Raw genomic sequence first — 20222 nt, 5'->3', positions numbered from 1 at the left:
ATATCCATTTTGTGAGAATGGAGAGAAAGGCCCACGTCCTTGGACTTGCGTGGGGAAAAACTCACTGGCAAGAAGAGAGGGCAAGAGGACTCTGGATGAACACAGGACCAAAGGGATGGGCTAAGTAGCAATTTGCTTGCCATCTGAGGAAAGCCTGAAGACACATCAGCTGGCTCAGGCCAGGACTTCAACATTGCTTCTGTGATGGAGCTTCCGGGAGTCCTGGTTCTGCCATGCGGGGCCATTGCTGGTGAACAGGCAGGGTCTCCTAATGGGAGAGCCTGAGTCCACGGCATCTCAGGATCCATCCACCAATTCCACTCTGATATGTTGTGGAGACATTTCTTTCTCACCCTAGGGCCTCTGATTGCTCAGAAACATGACCCTCTTCTTCAAATAACTAAGAACAGGTTCTACAAACCCAGTTACTGCCAATGCCAACATGTGCTTTCAAAGCTGCCTCTCTTACCTGGGGAGTGTCCCAAGATGAAAAGACCAAGAAAGAGTATCTCCCTGAGAGGAAAAGGGCCACTAAGATCCAGAGAGAGACTCAGAGATAGAAAATAGGGGATGTATTCCTTTGACGTTTAAGAAGTTGTACTTCTGAATGAAAGCAGTGGGAATACATCTCGTGTGTGGCCTTGTGCTGGGTGCCCAGGGAAGCAGCTCCATGGTTGAGAGAAGGAGCAGACAATGGCTTGAGCAAAGTGAGTTAGTACCCCCTCCTCCAGAAGGGACCCAGAACCCCCTCCAGAATCTTCTCTCCTCAAGATAAATCTTAAACTCTTCACTCTTTCATTTTGTCACATTTTTGTTTAGAATATTTTATAGTGTTTGAGTGAAAAAGAAGACTCCACCGTCTTGATTCCTCCTATTTTTATTGCAAATATATAGTATTTCAGCTACACTATGGGCTTCGACAAGCTATGCTGGAAATGAGCCACGAATTACAACATTTCTATGGAAAAATGCATTGTGAAATCTAAGCAACAGTCATACAAACGGCCTATTAGACCCTAACCCATTACCAGGTGGCGGTGCCTTATCATGTTTCCAAAACTATTTCTAAAAGCAATCTGCATTTCAATAAGGCTTAAAGAGTCTCATATTTTCTTAAGGCATCTTTACTATAATATGAAGCATAATTTATTTAACCCGAAAAAAAAAACTGAAAAAAAGTTGACAACTTTTTTTAGGCATTTCTTTCCCATGGTTCAATGTAATCCAATCCCAGATGTGCAAAAATTTCTTCTTCACTTTCTGCTTTGAGAAATATTTTCTGAAAGCATAAAAAGAAATATGTGCATTCAGATATTTTTAAACATCTTGATCCTGACATAGTGAAAGTTTTACTTTGTAAATTGTCTTGGCAGAGTGGGTTATTACCAAAACATAATTCCCTGCTTCTGAGTATAAAAAATCATCTGAACTGACTTCTCTTTTTTTTAAATATTGACTGGCTTCTGTAATTTTATTATTTTCCTGCCCCCAAAACATGGTATCTGATAAATTAACAAAATTATGACGGCCTTACATATTTAGCTAAAGGCATTTGGTATTTTTCCAATGGGTCTGTAGTTCTTAACCACAGTTGTTCATTAGAACCACCTAAAGGAACTTAACAACAACAAAAACCCCCAAAAGCTTTGAAGCCTGAACGACACCCCAGTTCAATGAAATCAGAATCTCAGGAGAGGTCCTGTCACCAGTCTTTGTAAAGGCTCTGGGTAAGTCTCATGGGCAGCCAGAATTATGTACTCCTGCTCCAAGTAACGAGAGGCAATTATGGGATACTTGTATATGTTGGGTTCTCCTTCTGACCTTCCTCGCCTGCCCGCCCCCACCCCATGATCTCTTTTAGACCAAGCACCACTTCTCCCTCATCCCCTTCTTGCCTATAGCACAGTGTTGGACCCTTAAGACGCACTCAGTTATGTTAAACTATTTAGTATGTGTTAATTTGTAAGCATTCCTACGCTGTGTTATGTGACTCTGCCTCCACTCACATGCTTGACATCTATGGCCCTTTCCTCTGACAGCAGTACCTTGATTTTCCTCTGAGAAACCACCCTTCCCTACTCTCAGTCTGTGAGGATCAGGTGGGGCTAATTCCATCTCCAAGGAGGGCCACACGATCAAAGCCTGGCCAATCAGAGCCATAAGGGATGGGCACATGACCCAGGCCTGGCCAATGAACATCAACTAGGACTCTTGCTAGAACTATCAGGAAAGAGGCTCTTCTCTGTTAAGTTGGATGGATGGGAATCATGGGAAAACCATGCCTGAGGTTGAAACCAACACTGAGGAAAACCTGCAATCAGCACCGGGATACAGACATACCTGAAGTCAGTATTACCCCCAGATGCTTCAGTATATAAGCCAAGTATACTTTTTTTGCTATGCCACCTTGGACTGGGTTTTTGACACCTGTAACTGAGACAGCTCTAACCAAATACAGCGCATTTAGGCTGTGAGCTCTTAGAGGGTAAAGATAACTTCTGGTTATTTTATGTCTTATTCCCCTAAGAGCTTAGTTTAATGTCCTTGACCCCTGGGAGAACAGCAGACCTTGGCATGTAGATTTAACAGATGAATATTTAACTCCTCATAATTCATGCAGTAATTTATCCTTTTGCCGAGGCACGAATTTGGATCCTGACCAGTGCCAAGTGCAGCACACCAAGTGAGTTACACAGCTGGTGAGGGAGCCTCACTGACCGCTCATCTACATCTCAGGGCAGTTCTGTGGCTCTCCCTCTTGCAGTATGCTCTCATTAATGACCCAAGTGGTCACTCAAAATGCAACTGCCCACGCATTTAAGGGGTACTTGAGTGGTTTTTGTAATTTGGGGAATCCTTGGTTTTCTTTGGACTTATTCACTCCAAATACCAAAGATATATCAAACACAATTAATGTTCACGCTGGACTGGTTCTAAAGACCCAACAAGCTCATCATCTTGGAGCCCAAAGCCCTTGAGGTATATTCTGGGCCAGGTGGGGACCGTGCTCCCATCAGGATCTTTCCAGCTGCCCTCAACTGTGTGATCTGTGGGAACAGGACACTCAGGGCAGACATCAGTTCAGGAAAAGTGCTCAGGGAGCCAGCCATAGGGATGAGGATCAGAGCAGCCCATCTTGGGGAGACAACTCTACCTTGGTCTTGTCGTATAAAGCATGGTTATCCAGGATCATCTTCCGCTCATGCGTGGCATACCGCCGGAGGTCTCTCTCAAACTGCTGGACGAGATATAATTAAAATAAATTACTAGTAAGTTTAGAATGTCTTCAGTATTACGCGTTTAGAGATATCTAAGTCCCTATAATGAAACACCTATTTACCTCCAGTGAACGTTCTGAAAGCAATTTTCTCTCCGAGGGCAAAGCTCTGTGACGGCACATTAGAATGCAAGCTCCTTGAAAACAGGAGCCTGGCTGGCTTGGTTCATAACCATATTCCCTTCTCTAATAGTGCCTGGCACACAGAAGATGGACAGCAAGTGTTTGTTGAGTGAATAAATAAATGCTGTGAGGATTGTGTCCAGGATAATACCTGGTCCCAAAGCAAATGCTGGATAAATAATAGTTTTTTTATTTGGAGTATCATTATGCCAAAAGAAGCTGAGGAGTCAAGAGACCCAAACTCCAGCCTGGATTCTGTCCCTATTTGTGCCTCTTTTGGCAAGCCACCCCGTTTCTCTGAATCTTGACTGGTCAGACAGGAGGATGAAGAAAGTCCGTACGTAAGAAGTAGGGTCCCTTCTGGCTCTAACAGCCTCTTGGATGAGAGTCTGTAAAACTCACGGTTTGAGCCACCTGTCCCAGAATAGCATGTCCTACGATCGAGGGTGGGCTCTGAGGCTGCAGGGGGTGAAAACTGAAGGCTAAGATAGAGGACAGTGAATAAAGCTGCTGTTGAGGTGAAGCACAGATCTAGAAACGTTGATCTTTCCTCGTGAGACGCGGAGGAAAGTATGGGATAATCGCGCCCTCTAGCGGCGAGGAGCCGTTTCCTAGTTTCGGAAAGCCGGCTGGGGCTGGGACCTCTCCCAACACGGCCCGCTGTGTAAGAAAACAGGCTCTCCAAACAGAAGTTTTATTAATGTGGCAGAGGGGGAGCCAGGGTTGTGGACAAATCGGGGTGTAGCAGGTTCTGGGTACAGTAGCTGTTGGACTGTGAAAATATGGGAGCGTCGCTTGGCACTATGCCTCCTGCCAGCCCTGGGACATTCTCTTCCCACCCTACTCCCCAGCACTTAGAGCGATGGCTGCTCCCAGGGTGTTGGGAAAGGCTGGAGAGGATGGGGATGAGGGGGGCAGTGAGAGGCTGCCCTTGGCTCCCCAGCTCTATGTGGTGAAAGATATATTCCTGGACTCCTCTGCTGAAACCTGAGAACGTTTCCCCATAGACTGCAAGAAATGATAATGATGTCTTTTATTTGGAGAGTAACAATATTTACTCAAGTATTTACTGAGCACCTACTGTGTGCCGTGTGTGTCCTGTGTGCTTGGGATACAACAGTGAACATGTCTGCCCTGGTGGGGCTTGCCTTCGAGCAGGGGACACAGACAAGGCACAATAATGGAATAAATAAACGGTACGGTATGAGGAAAGGTAACTGTTGTATACAGAGCAGGCCTCATTTAGAAGGTAGGGGTTTGAGCAAGGAATTGGACCGGGTGTCAGCCAAGTGGACTCTGGGGGGAGAGCCGTCCAGGCAGACGAACAGCTAGAACACAGCCTTAGCATGGAGCGAGCCTGGCCTGTTTAGGGAGAGAGCAGTAGGAGAGGAGTTCAGAGGGATAAGGAGGTGGGAAGATCGAGCAGGGTCTCATGAGCCAGGCAGGACCCCACGTTTACTCTGAGTTCAATGGGGGAGTCTCTGCAAGGTTTTGAGCTGCGGAGGGACCTGATCTGACTTATGTTATAGGGGGATCGCTCAGCTGTACCAGGCGAGGCCAGAAACAGGCAACGACATCCTTCTTAATATTTACGTAGAGCTCACCTTGTGCAGGCACTGGGCTCACTTCTTGCTTTATATTAATTTTTTGATCTGCTCTATTACCGCTGACATTTAACAGCTTCTGGAAGAGTCTAAAAGACTCTTTAATTACCTCAAAGAAAACAGTTGTTTTTATTAGACTTTTTAAAATGTTTATATTTTTTTAATTTTTAAATTTTTTTGGTGTTTATTTTTGAGGAGGGGGAAGCACGACTGGGGAAGGAGCAGAGAGAGACAGACAGAATCCGAAGCAGGCTCCAGGCTCTGAGCTGTCAGCACAGAGCCCGATGCGGGGCTCAAACCCACGAACTGTGAGATCATGACCTAAGCCGAAGTCAGACGCTTAACCGACTGAGCCACCCGGGCACCCCTCAAGGAGAACAGTTTTATGTACATAGTTGTACTCGAAGTTGTGCTGAGATGAGGGCATTGTCTCATTTAATGCTCATTACAATCCTGTGAGGTGGGGCTGTTGTTAGTCCATTTTTCAGGTGAAGAAAGGATGCCCAGAGAGCCTAAGTCATTCACCCGAGGCCACACAACCTATGATAGAGCTGGGACCCAGACTCAGGCACTTTACCCAAGTTTAAAGCCTTCTGCTTTAAACCCTCTTTAGTTTCTCACAATGACCCTGCGAAATAGGCATGACAAGGATGATGTCTTATGTTTCAAATGAAGGAAGCTGAACACTGGGCAGGGGCATTGGTACTACAGTCTGACTGTATCATCGGTCACAATCGACCTCAGAAGTTGGCCAACGGCTGCTGCATACAGTTGTGCAAGTTGTGCACTGCAGAACTCTAGAGGGCACCATTTCCTATAGGGGAATGTAGGCCCCAAATTGAGGTGAGATTAATAGATGACTTGAATTGTCTTGAGAACACTTCCCGGGCCCTGAAATATTTGGGTAAAAAGGTGAAGTCGAATTTTTCACCTACAAAACTTTAGACTAAATCTAATCCTGGTCACCCACCAACAGGTATCCCCCCGGAGACAAAACACACCATATTCAGTGGTTACATAGGTAGGGCGTGAAGATAGTCACACAAGTAGCTACCACATGCTGAGCACGCAGCCTCTCCTTTAACCCAAATGGCAACAATAAGAGGTGGGCACCACTATTATCCACAATAGAGATGGGGCGGTGGGGGCTCAAAGAGGTGAACTAGTTTAAAGTCAGTCAGCAAAACGCTGAGTGTTCTATCAGCGCCTGCAGAACCCATAGAAGCAATTTCCAAGAACTCCGAGAGAAGAGACTAAAATGTGCTGAAAACATGCCTGTCTTCAAACAAAATGGGTAAAAGGCCACCGTTTCTGCCAGTGATACCTAACTGGCCCGATCTTGTATAACTTCGGACTTGTTTTTGGAACTCTCCCCGGTCTCATCAGACTCTGCGCTCCCAAAGATTCTCGTCTGTCAAACAAGCTGCATTTATGATAGATTGTTTCATCAGGTTTTCCAACTTTTATGAATGAAAAATGTCAGTCAACATTTTTTGATGAGGGTGAGGAATTCTAGGGCCGAGACCCTCTGCTGAAATAGTTGCAGCCTCAAGCAAAGACGCCAGACATTTAACTCAAGGTTGAGGACAACTAATTTGTGTCATGTCGTTCATCCATATAAAACCCTCTAAAGAGTCAAGTAACAGCTAAAGACTCAAGCCAACAGCTAGCTGCCTGGGGACACTGATGAAAGCGGGCAGTGCTTACTACACCAGGGGTGGTGGGGGGAAGCTCGTGCTAATGAGATTCGAATCCTGGGCACCCTCGCTGTGAATGTGACTGGAGGGGAGGGAGAACCGCCTCTTGGCCAGCACCCATCACGTGCCGGCGTGGCACTGGGGGCTTTGCCGGCTTCATCTCACCCACCCCTGCAGCCCAGGGAGGTGACAGAGTCCTTGCCCTCACTTTCTTGGCGGGAAAGCTAAGTCTTCAAGGGCATAGGGAGCTCTGAGACCCCCAGCCAATGAGGCGCAGAACAGAGGCCCCTGACAGGTCCCGGAAAAGCCAAACCTGTGTCCTCAGCCACCTTGCTGCTTTCTCTGCTTCAGTGGTCCTCCCTCTCCAGCTACATCCGAAATGCCTGCCTGAAATACCTGCCGGGCTTTTTTCGAAAGCAGATTGCTGGGCTCCACCCCCGGAGTTTCTGATTCAGGAGGTCTTGGGGGGGTGGGTGGAGAGTTTGTGTGTTTAACCTGCCCCCAGGTGATCTGATGCTGCCAGCCTGGGACCACACTGAGAATAACAACTGCTCTAAATTAATCTGTGTCACTGACCTCGTGCAGGTAGAATGCCCAGATTTGGAGGTTTCTGGGCACTCCTCCCTGTCTCCCTGGTCCCACTGCCGTTGTCTCTCTCCTGGGCCCTGGTGGACCCAGCCTACTTCTTTTGGATCTGTGTAGCACTTACCCGCGAGCCAGTCCAGCCCAGCAGGGCAAAGGCACGGCGCTCGTAGGGGCACATGACCAGGTCCACACGGATGGCCTTCCAGGTCTTCCCTTCCTGCTGGCTACACTTGCCACTGTCCACTCTCTGATGGTGCAATTTTAAAATCAGAAAGCACTTTTGAAAATGATCTAAAGCATCCACCTTCCTGCTAGGCAACTTTAGCTTTTCAAATGTCGACTCCACAAGGTCGTAGTATAAAAGTAATTCCTGAAAGCAAACAGAAAGACATCAGGAAGAGTCCCCGGTGGACAAGGTCTGCAATTTGATACTGGGCTGTTAATGACTGCTCTTAGCAGAAGCTTTACAGATTTGAGCAGAAGGTGGGCATGTTGTGCCCTTGCCATGCAAGCCCACCTGGTAACCCTGGGAGAGGAAGCCAGGAAGTGGGTGTATTAGCCTATGTAGCAGAGGAACTTAGCAGTTAGAGAGGCCAAGGCCACTTCATGGCAAAGCTGCCTGAGAATCCTTCTCCTTACTTCCGAATCACAAGTCAGGGCTCAGAAACTTGCCTTACCGCTTTGAGAACAAATCAATCATGAACAAAATCCCTGCTGTTTTATGCAGTTTTATGCTGTTTTTATGCAGGGACACTGCTCTGAGTCAGTGTCCCTCTATATTATATAGATGACCTGGTTTATTTGGCCCAAAGGGTTGTGGCCGGAGGCTCAGCCCCGCTTTTGGGCAGGACGAGTCACTACCTCTAGGTTGCATTTTAAGATTGTCACTGGGTCCGCCTTGGGGACTGGGATACAGTTAGTGACACATATCTCCCCCAGTGATGCTGAGTCAGAACGAGAAGAAGAGATTCGAAGATGTGCTCAGCGACCCTCCAATTTGTCTGCTCCGTGGGAACTCCTCATAGCACAGGGCAGATGTGGGGCAGGGAGAGAAAGAAACGTGTAATCAACTGCTAAATCTTGAGTGACAACTAACAAAGCAAAAAACCTCACAATAATTCAGTCATAGCTCTGCGGGTAGGTGATCTGTTATCAGACATTCCTCAGGTCAGCCGGTCTCCAACTTTATCATCAGAAGCATTTGGAAAGTTTGTCACAGCAGTTTGTGGGGGCCTCTCCCCAGAGTGATTCAGTGGAAGGAGAAAGGGTGAGGATTTGCATTTCTAGCAAGTTCCCGGGAGATGCTGATGCTGCTGGTCCAGGGACCACACTCTGAGCACTTTGGTTCAGTTAATTTTGTTATTAGGAATGCTCTGCATTCCCTCTGTAGCCCTCCGGGAGATATTGTTCAATTCAACCGGACTTTGATAACTTTTCCTTTTGCTGATCTCAAAAGAGGGAACTCTAGCCCTTCAGCAACCCCCCCCCCCCCAGGAAAGGTATTAGGAAAACACACACCTTCTGAAGGGGGGGAGGGGAGCACTGATGTCGAGAAGACCCTTTTGGTGAGAGGTCAAGTATTGCTATAGAATAGTCTAATAACCAGCTCAAGAAAACAATTCTGCTTTTTAATGAAACTTACAAAAATGAGTACAACGTAGCAGACTTCCTTGTAAACTTGAATCACGTACCTTTGAAAAGTGAGCTATTAAAATATTAACAAGTCTTTCCCTGAAGTTAAATCTGCAATAACACCCACCTCCCTCCAAAATCCACAAAGCTGTCTTCCTAAAAAGCTGTGTTTACCCTATCGCCACATGGTGGTGACATTGGCTGGTCATAGACAATGGGCCATTTTGTAGGGTTTTGCTTTGGATCTTGCGAGGTGTTTGGGAATGCATGCCTTGAATAAAAAGCTCCTGTCTGCATATTCAGACACCTTCTGCAGCAGGGGCACAGTTCTCAACGCACACACACAACCCACACAACCCCTGATACTCTGCCTCCTGCCGTCTGGCCTGGGCTGTTTGTGGGACATCTCTGTCTTCTCCCGTTTCTTTCCTTGTTGGTCCCCATTTCCCTTTGAGTGACTTCTCTCTTCTTTGAAAACTCCTTCAAAGTTTTGGGCTCTGCCATCGATAAGCACAAGCTGACTAAACTTCCTATCAGCATGTTCTTTTCTTCTTACTGGAAACGAAGGGACTCCTCTTGACCAGGAGGGAGGATCTTCCCCTGTTCCTCCCTCCCTTCCTCCCCCGGGGACTGAGCACTTGACTCTCAGGTACATGACACGGGGTGGGAGAGAAGTGCTTAGCCCTCGGCTTTGCCTCTCACAAAGAAGGAGGCACCATCACCCCACGTTTAGTATTAGGCTCGCCCAACAGAGAGGGAGGGTGGCAAGGCTGGAGGGTGAGGCCCTCTCCCTTTCTGACAGCCAGGATCCATCCACGCTTCTGTTTCAATTTCCTCCAATCCCTTCTCGGAAGACTCCACATCCCCTATTCAAAGTCAAGTCTGTTTTGCAGTGGGAGTGAATATGTTCTCTCTTCTAAAGTATTAATACTTTCAGTCTGTCAGCCTTCTAGGAACTGAGGATGTAGCCTGGTGAACAGTGAGCGGCCCCGAGCAAGGTCCCACCCACCAGGGGTCAACCCCACCCTAGTCCAGGGGTGAACCCCACTCCAGTGAGCCCTCCCCTCTTTGGGTTGAGCTGTGGTGACCAGGGAGAATTCAGGCTGGCAGGAGTCTTCGAGATGGGGACCTCCACCAAAGATCAGTATTTCCAAGCTCCCTCTCCTCCTTTTCTTTCCACCGACCAAGGGGTCTTCTCCAAGGCTCACGTTTAGTTCACTGGATGGGCGGCTCAAACCGACGCCTACGGGCCGTTTGTCGTGCTCACGTAACACGTGCGTGCTGTGTGAGTGTGCTCATGCCTGTCCTGCGTGGGATATCATCTGTATAACCTGGAAAATGCGAGCTCTGGTAAGAATGTCAGGGCTGAGGAGCGAGGTAGAAACGGAAGTTACCCACGAGGACTTCACAGCCAAGGTGGTGGGGGCAGGTCCGGGGCTGCAGGGGTTCAGGCAGAGCTGGGACACCCAACTGCCACTCGGCGTCTCCTCCCTGAGGTCCTGTTTGTCCGCAAGAGGAGCAGGTGCACCTGCTGGCTCCTGGGTGCCCTCACCTGGCACGGGGCCCGGCTCTCCCGCAGAGCTCAGTGAGTATTTGTGCAGGAGCCATCACACTGATGGCCACTGGTTATTAAGCATTTACCATTACCGGGCACAGCATCAAGTGCTTTATCTAATTCTCTCAGTTAATCCTCTCCGTTAATGAAGCGAGACAGCCTTGCTATCCCTGTTTTATAGGCGAAAGATTAAGCAAAGCGGCCCAGGTCATGCAGCCAGTAAGCTGCAGGGTTGTGCTTTTAAAGTCCCATATAAAACCCCCCGGGGCTTAATGTCCGCCTCCACCCGTGCCTGCCCATCTCTCTGCTTGGAGGCCAGAGGTCTGGTTTCCTCAAACTGAGGAAAGAGGAAAGGAAAGAAGGGTCCTTGTCTCCATGTCCCACACCACCATCTCCATCTTAGTCTGGAACAGTCTCGGAGCCTGGGGAGCGCGGTGCCTAAACACCAAGGTCAAACAGGCCCACCCTCACAGGGCCCCAGGTCTTGCTGTCCCCACCCCGGCCTTGGCTCCTTGGCTAGCAGGCCCATGAATTGTTCTGTCTATCCGTGAGAACCATCTACCTTTCCTGCTTGAGCCGAGCCGAGGGGCCCGTGTAGGTGGGGCTGACTCTTCCCTGTCCTGCCTTCCCTTGGCTTGGCCAATGAGGTTCACTCTCAGGGCCCCTGGCAGTCCCGGGGTCCACCCTCCTGAGAAGGACAGAGGGGGCTTGGGATGGCCTCACAGGTGAATCTGGATCTGGTTCCAATGTTGGGTCCGCACTTCTGGTGCCCCTGGCTCCAGGATCGTGTGTTCCCCGATCTCATTTTCACTTTATCTGAGGTTTCTCTCCCTCTGGCGTATCATGAAGGTTGGCCCACGGGCAGCAGAGGCTAGATCACTCAGGAAGGATGAAGCTGTGCCAGAAAAACACTAGCCCCAGCATCCTCGCCGGCCAGGCCCACAGGTCCCTGGGGTGGCTCCCTCTGGGCCCTTTGGGAAGTGGAGCTCTTCCTGGAGTGGGGCGCGGGTCGGGGCCCTGCAGGCAGCTCTGGCAGCTTCCTCTGCTGGGCAATAGGTAGCCCGAGGCGAATCTGATCTCCGCAGTGGGTGGGGGCTTCTGAGCCCAGCTGGTCCTCGTTGGTTTCCTTCTTCCCATCTCAGCACAAAGTCAAGGTGGTTGTTGACCCGCAGAGAGTTCAAGGCAGGAGCGACATCTCCTGGCTGATAGTATCCCAGTCCCCGTGGTCCCGCCCCACCCCTAAGCCTGCTACCACCCATCTCACACCTCCCAGGTCTGTAGGGCACATGGGCCCCATTCATTTAGGGGCGGTAACACTTCCTCCTGTCGGACACCGAGACCTACAGCCCTCGCTCCCTGGACACAGGACAGGTGTGTATAAATAAGATAAATATTCACAACACAGACTCTAGGACCCCAGGCGAGTAAGTCTTATCGTGTGTTATGTGGCATGTGTAAGCTGTTGCAAATCGCTGAGAATCCAGTATGTGGTCATGACACAAAGACGAGATACATAGTGTGCAAAATTCAACGGTATTAATGTAATGTTTGGGTGTCCAAACATCTACCTGTGATCCTTCTTCTTACCTTCCTTTGCCATAAGTTTATCACTTTAGGTAAAAGTTCTTCCCCTTCTTCGTCTGTTGATCCGGGGCTGGTAATTAAAAAATCAACATCGTGCCCAATCTTCTTACCCCTGACCAAAAAAAAAAAAAAAAAGTATAGAATGGAAATCAATTAGATTTTTAGCTCTCAATTTTTACAACTCACTTTTGTTTCTATGCCCTGTGCTCAACGTTTGCAACACAAAATGCTCGTGATATTTTTTTTTAAACAAAATATCCTTGATGGGACAACTCTACTCCTTGCAAGATAAATTTATGACATAGAAAAAGTCACACATAGTACGTATATGATTATATATGTGTGGGTAAAAATAACACAGGAAGTGATCTCTTCTGCATACTCACATGTGCATACCCACCCCCACATGTGCACACAGACTAGCAGATCAGAACCGGTGACCAGAACCGAGAGCTGCATGCACACAATACGAGAGAGGGCTCTCCAAATCATGGTATTGACTGAAGGCATTTTCTTAGATTTGATCTTCCTCTCCCGCTTGCTCCCTCACTTCAAACTTGGCTTGCCAAGATGGCCAATAGCTAACAGGTAAGAGGGCCACAGGGAGACCTGGAGGAAGGGGTGGGAAGGAAGGAATTTCTTTCCGAAAAGGAGGCCTCAACATCCAACAACTGCACACATCTCTGTGAAGAGTTCATTCATTCATCGACTCAGCCAGTATTTCTTGAGCACCTACATTGTGCCAGGCACCGGGTTCTCACAGAGGACTAATTTCTACAAACTGTGTGAGGAAAGCATGCATACAAACAAATTACTTGACAGGTAGCACTGAGGAGGGGTGCCTGGCTGAGCATGGCACCTGAACTGAGTCATAAAAGATGAGGAAAAGTCGGCCAGGTGACAATTTGAGGAAAGCCAGTGCAAACACGGAAGGGTCTGACTGGGCAAGTCACAGAAGCGTGAAATAGCTCCATGTGTGCAAAGAAAGACAAGCCATTTGGGGTTGCTGAAGTGGAAACCCGAGCTACAGAAGATGAGGCCACCGAGAGAGGCTGTCACCAGATCACCAAAGGCCTTTGTGCCGTGCTTAAAACTGAACTGAACTTCTGAAGGTGGGGAGCCACTGAAGGTGTTAGAGCAGGGGAGGCAAAAGCAGCCCTCGTTATCTACCTCCGGAATCCTCCTGTCATGGTGACGAAGGCATCAGGCAGAAACGCCCAGACGGCCTCTTTAACCAGCACACCGACTGCCTCTGCTTCTGCCCTGGTCACACAGCTGACGAGGTCTTCATAATAGAGGAATCCTGAGGGGCCATTGGACAGGTCAATGGAGAGAGTGACACGTGAGATGACCAGCCCTCTGTGGGAGGTGATTCCGCCCCCAAATAGAGTAAACATGACCACAGGCATCAACAAACTGTTTCCACAGAGATGGGAAATCTCTACTCTCTTGGTTGTGAATTTTTCATGGTAATGATGACTCTTCGCTTTCTGACTTGTAAGAGTCTTACAATTTCCTGACTAAGAAAGAGACTATATTTCATATCCCTCTAGAAACCAAGCTGTTCAAATATAGCTCCTTATTGAAGAACCAGCCTTCTTCATAAACTGTGCCCTATAATTGTTTACAGATCATGCATAAAGATTTACGATGGAAGCTCAGGCCTACTTGCTATAATGACTTGGTTATTCCCACAGACCCAAGGAGGGAGCTTCTTCTAAAAATTAAAAATAGAACTACTGTGTGATCCAGCGATCCTGCTTCTGGGAATACATCTGAAGGAAATGAAAACACCGTCAAAGGAATATACACACCGCCATGTTCATAGCAACATTATTCACAATAGCCAAGACATGGAAACAACCTAAGTGTCCGTCAGTGGATAAAGAAATTGTAGTGTGTGTGTGCGTGTGTGTGTGTGTGTGTGCACGCGCATGGAAATAGGAGGGTTATTCAGCCACTAAAATGAGGATATCCTGCCATTTGCAACAACATGGATGGACCCTGAGGGCTTTACGTTAAGTGAAATACGTCCAAGAAAGACAAATACTGTATGACGTCACTTATGTGTGAAATCTAAAGACAAAAACTCATAGAAGAGAAATCAGATCTGTGGTTATCAGAGGCCAGTGCGGGCGGAAGGGGAATTGGAAGAAGGTGATCGGAAAAAGGTATCAGCTTCCAGTCCTAAGATAAGTAAGTACCAGGGATGCATGTACAGCAAGTTGGCTACAGCCAACACTGCTGGATGCGTCTTGCTCTTTCGAATCCCAATTATATTGTTATAATTATATTGCATGTTAAAAATTATATTGCATGTTAAAAATAAATGTTTAAAACGTGTACAATTTTTGACCCCTTATTGGCATTTCTTCATTCATGCCAATTAATGCCAAATTCATTTTACCAGAGCCCCCCCATAAATGGAAGCGTCCAAGCCACCACCTTCAACCTGCGGGAGGTCCTACCGGGCTGTCAGCTGCCTGTCTCAACACAGTGTTCTCTTCTCCGGCTGGTCGGTCAGGAGCGGGTAGGTCAGCCCTGTGTCTAGATTTTCATACTTTCCCTTCTATTTCCTGGTATCTGACAGTTTCTAAAGCAGATCCACATTTATTCCAGCAATGACTCTAGTTCGTTGAAATATTTTTGACTCCTCAACCTTCATGTCTCTTTCGTGCCCATGACTCCTCCACTCCTCCTTTCACCCACAGGAGACAGTCAGGACCCAAACATCTAGAGCCAGTTCAGTACGAAGTAGATCAACAGCACAACCCTGTTTGACATCTGGATGCAGGAATGACAACAGCCGCTATGCAAAGCGTCTTTGCTTATGCCACGCAAGGTGGTAAGGACTTTGCCTACGTTATTTGATTTATTCCTCATTAACTACCAGTGTTACCTCCCTTTTATAGATGAAGTAACTTAGGATCAAAGACTTGAACAAGCTTGCTCGAGATCTTGCAGCCACAGAATGTTGGAGCCAGGATTTGGATCCAAGTCTGTCTGATTCCAAAAGCTTGTGCTTTTAACCATAGTGCAAAAAAGAGGACGAACAAGGTACCCAGCTCACTGAGACTGGACTTGAAGTTCAGCTAACTCAGAGCCCTACCGCAACCTGGCCAGCCCATGGCAACATCAGGAGATCCGTAGGAGAGACAATTTACCTGCTTTCTGCATTTGTGTGAACTTCAGGGTTTTGTCTGACTTTATTTTACTCAGAGTTCGGAAACCCATCCTGAACCATTTCTCAGATGTCTTCAATCCCACTCCAAACACAGAAGTAAAGAGCTGAAACAGGGAAAGGCATGCCTTTAGTTTCTGACATGACCATTATGATAATGAAGTGACACTTTTCAAGGTCAAGGGATTAGGAAAACAGTGTAAGCATACTTCTGACCCCGTTTCTCCTGAATATGACAAGTGGGTGGGTGATGGTAACTTTTTACAGAGCTTTTTGTTTCAGGGGGGTCCTTTCCTGACCTATGGTATTACAGTGGCTGGCATCTGCATAGGCTTCCGTGTAATCTGACCACCCTTTGCCTGTTCCGTCCACGTGTGACCACAGCTTTCCCTACCAGGTACTCCCCTTGGCCAGGGGTCCCTTACGCACACTCATGCTCTGCGGTTTTAAGAGGGATGCTCATGTAGGTTGTATGAATTCTCTGCTGTCACCCAGCTGGTAAGCAGCACAGCCCAAACTCAAATCCAGGCTGTCTGCCCTCCAAGCCTGGGCTCCTGCCCACAACCAGCTTTTAGGCCTTTGCATCACTCCGGAACCAAAGGGACGGGCAGAAATCTCTGCCACCCTGAACTCCAAGGTGGGGAACACTGGGGGGAACCAAGCCCTGCCTCGAAGTAGAGAAGGACACAGTGGGGAGCTTCCAACACAGGTTTGCTCCTTAAGAGCAGGTTTGTTTTGTCCCATGCTCCCAGTGTCCCAGTGCTATTTGTGCCCATGAGTGACAGATCCTAGAAGATCCTAGAAGATCTCACCACAGCATGGCAATACGCTCGTGCACCCGTATTTATTTTGGCCTCTGCTTCCTAGACCACTATTATGGACTCATCGTGCCCCCTTCCACTCATATGTTGAAGCCCTAACCCCCACTGTGATGGTGTTTGGAGATGAGGCTTTTGGAGGGAATTAGGTTTAGATGAGGTCATGACTGTAGGGCCCTCATGATGGGGTTTGTGCCTTACTAAGAAGAGGCACCATGGGAGTTGTGCTCTCTCTCTGTGCGTCATGTGAAGGCACATTGAAAAGGTGCCAGGAAGAGAGCCCTAACCACAACCCGACCATGCTGGCACCCTGATCTCGAACTTCCAGTCTCCAGAACTGTAAGAAAATAAATATTTGTTGTTTAACTCACCCAGTCTGTGGCATTTTGTTATGGCAGCCCAAGCTGACAAACCACCTACATTAAGTAATGGGGTTAACTGAAAAACCATTTTCAGCCAACACCTGTAAAATTACTTACTTTGAAGGACTGATATCGTTCATCATTTAACACAGCTTTAACTTCAGAACTTTCTCCATCTTCAATAATTTCCTGCATGGATAGTTGAAAAAATTGTTAGGGGCACTTGACGTGGCTCCGTCTGTTAAGCACCCGACTCTTGATTTCAGCTCAGATCACGATCTCACGGTTTGTGGGACGGAGCCCCACATCGGGCTCTGCACTGGTAGTACGGAGCCTGCTTGAGATTCTCTCTCTCCCGTCTCCCTGCCCCTTCCATAGACATTATATAACATCTATCTATCTGTCTGTCTGTCTATCCCACATCTGTATATTAACTGCATTCCCTTCCCCCTCCTGCCTCCTATTAGGAAGCAGGACAAATCACATTTCACCCTTACCTCTATGACACACTTCACTTTGTCCCCCAGGCAGGGAATTCCTTCTGTGTCCTTCATACTGATGATTGTGAATGGCAGAGATTTAAGCACAGAAGCTGCTCTCATAAATGTCGCAGAGGAGACTTCATTTTCTTTAAACTCATAGTTTTCAGCCAGCACCTCGAAGGCGTCCTGAAGAACAAAACCAGGTGAGCCAAACACGGCCTGTTCCGAGCCCCTGAGCTAGTAGTCACTTGCAAACAGCTGTTGCTCTTCTTGAGTGTTGAAATACCTCCTGACAGTCTCCTCGAAGGGTGGGATGGGGTCTCCCATGTCTTTGCACCCCTCCCTTGCTATGAGAGGAGCTGAACTGAAAAGACGGGTCACAGAGTGCTTCGTAAGGAGACTTTGAGTTTGCTGCCATTAGATATTCAGGAGCGATTCAACCAAAACCTGATCGCATGCTCACTGCACCCCCACTCGTCATTGCTCAGCATGACCCTGCCCTCTTTCCTTGCAGGCTTCCCCACCAGCGTGTGTCCAGGGCTCTGCCTGGATCACTGGGCACCTTCATCTCTCGGCTTGTATGTAAAACACAGTCAGCACTTAACATGGCAACAAAGGGGCGTGATCACAGGACACGGACCCAAGGCGGGTTGTTTCAGGTAGGGCGCATTTGCATTTCTAGCAGAGGAGGAAGTAGCTACAGCTGTGTGGCATCATGCTTCCGTGCCCAGTACTGCAGTTTCCTGTTCTTCCTGGCAGATGTGGGGCTGGAGGTCTCGAAATGAGAAGTTTTGTAGTTGGTACACTACCACATGTTTTAACAACCTGACTACTTTCTCTAGGCTGGAGAACGAGCAGCTGTGGACCTGTGAGGGTCATTTGAAACGCAACTGCCAAACTTCAGGCCTGGGTGGGGCTTTGGAGACAATCTGGCTAATTTCTAGTTGAACGGGTGAGAAAACCGAGGCTCAGAGAGAGGAACTGACTTGCCCGAGCTAGTTAAGATCAGAGAGGTGAGAATCCAGGCCTGCTGTCTCTCACTTGCCTGGTTACCCAGCAAAGGCTGTTTATGCATTAGTGCTGTTTCTTTGTAACTTGCTCTTACTGTGTTTTGGACTAATTACAGTATTTGGTTTTTCCAAATATTTGCCTTTCACAAGTGTTGTGCCCCAAAGTGACAATTCTCATCAAATAGTAATTTACCATCTCTAAACAATACAAATATATTTCTGATTGTATTTGTCCATGTCTACAACAGAAGTAGATCCATTCTGGACTGAAATAAGAACCAGAGATCAGGCCGGGGGTGGGGGGGAGCGAGTGAATGTGGGGGGTAATTTTCCTAGATATTCAGAAAATTACACAATTGAATTTGCAGATCCATGGGGGCGCCTGGGTGGCTCAGTCGGTTGGGCGACCGACTTCGGCTCAGGTCACGATCTCGCGATCCGTGAGTTCGAGCCCCGAGTCGGGCTCTGTGCTGACAGCTCAGAGCCTGAAGCCTGTTTCAGATGCTGCGTCTCTCCCTCTCTCTCTGACCTTCCCCCATTCATGCTCTCTCTCTGTCTCTAAAATGAATAAACGTTAAAAAAAATTTAAAAAAAAAAAAGAATTTGCAGATCCATGGAAAGACGCTGCAAGCTCTTCATTTGCTCTAGGGGTTGTTGTAGAGCCCCTTACCGTGAATACGTGGTTAAAGTTGTTTAAAGTGGTTCTTCTCTGACATGCATACAGAGGGATCTTTTTTACAAGTGGCGGAGTCTTCTGGAGCTCTGGGTTTGGGCTAGCTGAATAATCTCTTCTCACCTAAACAAATGCGGAAGCATCCGTTTTTAATAGCAATCAATAGTCATAATCATAGATATTATGAAGGAGAAAAATTGGAGGCAGTTTGATGGCAATTGTCCCTGAAGAGGATAAAATTATAGGAGAGTCAGATTTTATGTTACACACGTCTCTGATATTTGCATTTGCTACGGTTTACATGTATTGTATTTTTTAAAGTTTATTTGTTTGTTTTGAGCTGGGGAGGGGCAGAGAGAGGGAGAGAGAGAATCCCAAGAAAGTGCTATACTGTCAGTGAACAGCCTGACATGGGGCTCCATCCCACAAACTGTGAGATCATGACCTGAGCTGAAATCAAGAGTTGGAGGCTTAACCAACCGAGCCAACCCAGGTGCCCCAACATGTGTTATTTTTGCAATGAGAAAAACAAACGTGCAAAGAACCATCAATTAAGTACCATTTTCCTTTTCCACGAACTTAGGTACTCATGGTCTGAACCTTCTTCCCGCGGGTTCTAGCATTAATGGTGAAGGACTTGGAATTAAGAGATTAATTTTCATCAGTTTTTCTTTATGAATGATGACAGTCAAAAAAAAAAAATAGGAAGCCTCTACTTTTCTGGTTACCAGAACATCAAGGCTTCCACATTTTGAAATATTTGTGCATAGTGTTGTTCATAAAAGCAGCTACCATTTATCAGCTGCCTGTCATAGATCAGGCTCTGTGGTAAGTGCTTTACACGTATGTTACTCTAATTCCCTAACCATCTTGTGAGGTAGTTTCTTTTGCTGTCTTATAACGTAGAGGAGGAAACTGAAGCTCAGAAAACCCGAGTGACTTTCCCAAGGTCACACAGGGAGAAGGCAGACCGCCTGGGGGTTAAGCTCAGGTCTGTTGATTCTATAGCCCATGTTCCTAATCGTCAAGAAAAGGGCAAAGAGGATCAACCGTAACACTTACAAGCTGGTGTTTTCCTGTCACCTCTACTGGTTTTCCTGCTCCCATGGATTCTATCAGCCAGGAGATGTCCAGGAGCTCTAGCTGTGAGCTGGCTTTTACATTCTGTACCTGCAGCCACTCTAGGACATCTGAGCCAGAGTTGTTTTCTGCTACAATGTGGGTGACGGAATCACTGCAGAATGCAAGAAAAAGCTATCAGCTGAGGGGGATTTCAAAAGGAGAAGGGCTCCTCTTACCTTGAGGTGTTCAGAACATCCCATCTGATGAAGAAAGATGCATACTAGACCTGACCATAGGCACAGACAATTTAGGCCTCCAGGGAAGGGAATTCTACATTAATTAGTGTAGCCACAGTGGTCTATGTTACATGTCAGACACGAGAAAAATTAAGAAAACATTAACAGAATTGTGGTGTCAATGGAAACCCAAAGTCCAGAGATGACAGAAGATGAAATTTTTCTTAAAGTAGCACCAAGCATTCCACAGGAGGCTTTGGTATGCCATTTCGTATTTATTTGTAGAGGACTTCAGTCCAGTGTCATTCAAACTGTCTATGACCCACAGTTAGAAATACGTT

The 20222-nt window shown here is 47.4% G+C and overlaps 1 protein-coding gene across 1 annotated transcript in view; it reads right to left on the bottom strand.

Annotated features, from left to right (window-relative positions):
* Positions 1-863: 863 nt before the first annotated feature.
* Positions 864-20222, bottom strand: part of DNTT (DNA nucleotidylexotransferase) — a 30348-nt gene continuing 10989 nt past the window's right edge. Inside the window, exons 2-11 of the mRNA XM_049646465.1 lie at positions 19646-19817; positions 18581-18706; positions 16916-17086; positions 16536-16607; positions 15222-15345; positions 13228-13360; positions 12061-12169; positions 7411-7656; positions 3155-3238; positions 864-1279 (exon numbers count right to left, since the gene is read on the bottom strand). Of these exons, the coding sequence (XP_049502422.1) occupies positions 1193-1279; positions 3155-3238; positions 7411-7656; positions 12061-12169; positions 13228-13360; positions 15222-15345; positions 16536-16607; positions 16916-17086; positions 18581-18706; positions 19646-19817 (1324 nt within the window). The 3' untranslated portion in view covers positions 864-1192. The remainder of the gene's footprint in view (positions 1280-3154; positions 3239-7410; positions 7657-12060; positions 12170-13227; positions 13361-15221; positions 15346-16535; positions 16608-16915; positions 17087-18580; positions 18707-19645; positions 19818-20222) is intronic.

This window comes from Panthera uncia, chromosome D2, assembly GCF_023721935.1.
Source record: "Panthera uncia isolate 11264 chromosome D2, Puncia_PCG_1.0, whole genome shotgun sequence".
In the NCBI taxonomy this organism is placed as follows: Eukaryota; Metazoa; Chordata; class Mammalia; order Carnivora; family Felidae; genus Panthera; species Panthera uncia.
This window is presented reverse-complemented; position numbering and strand designations above follow the sequence as displayed.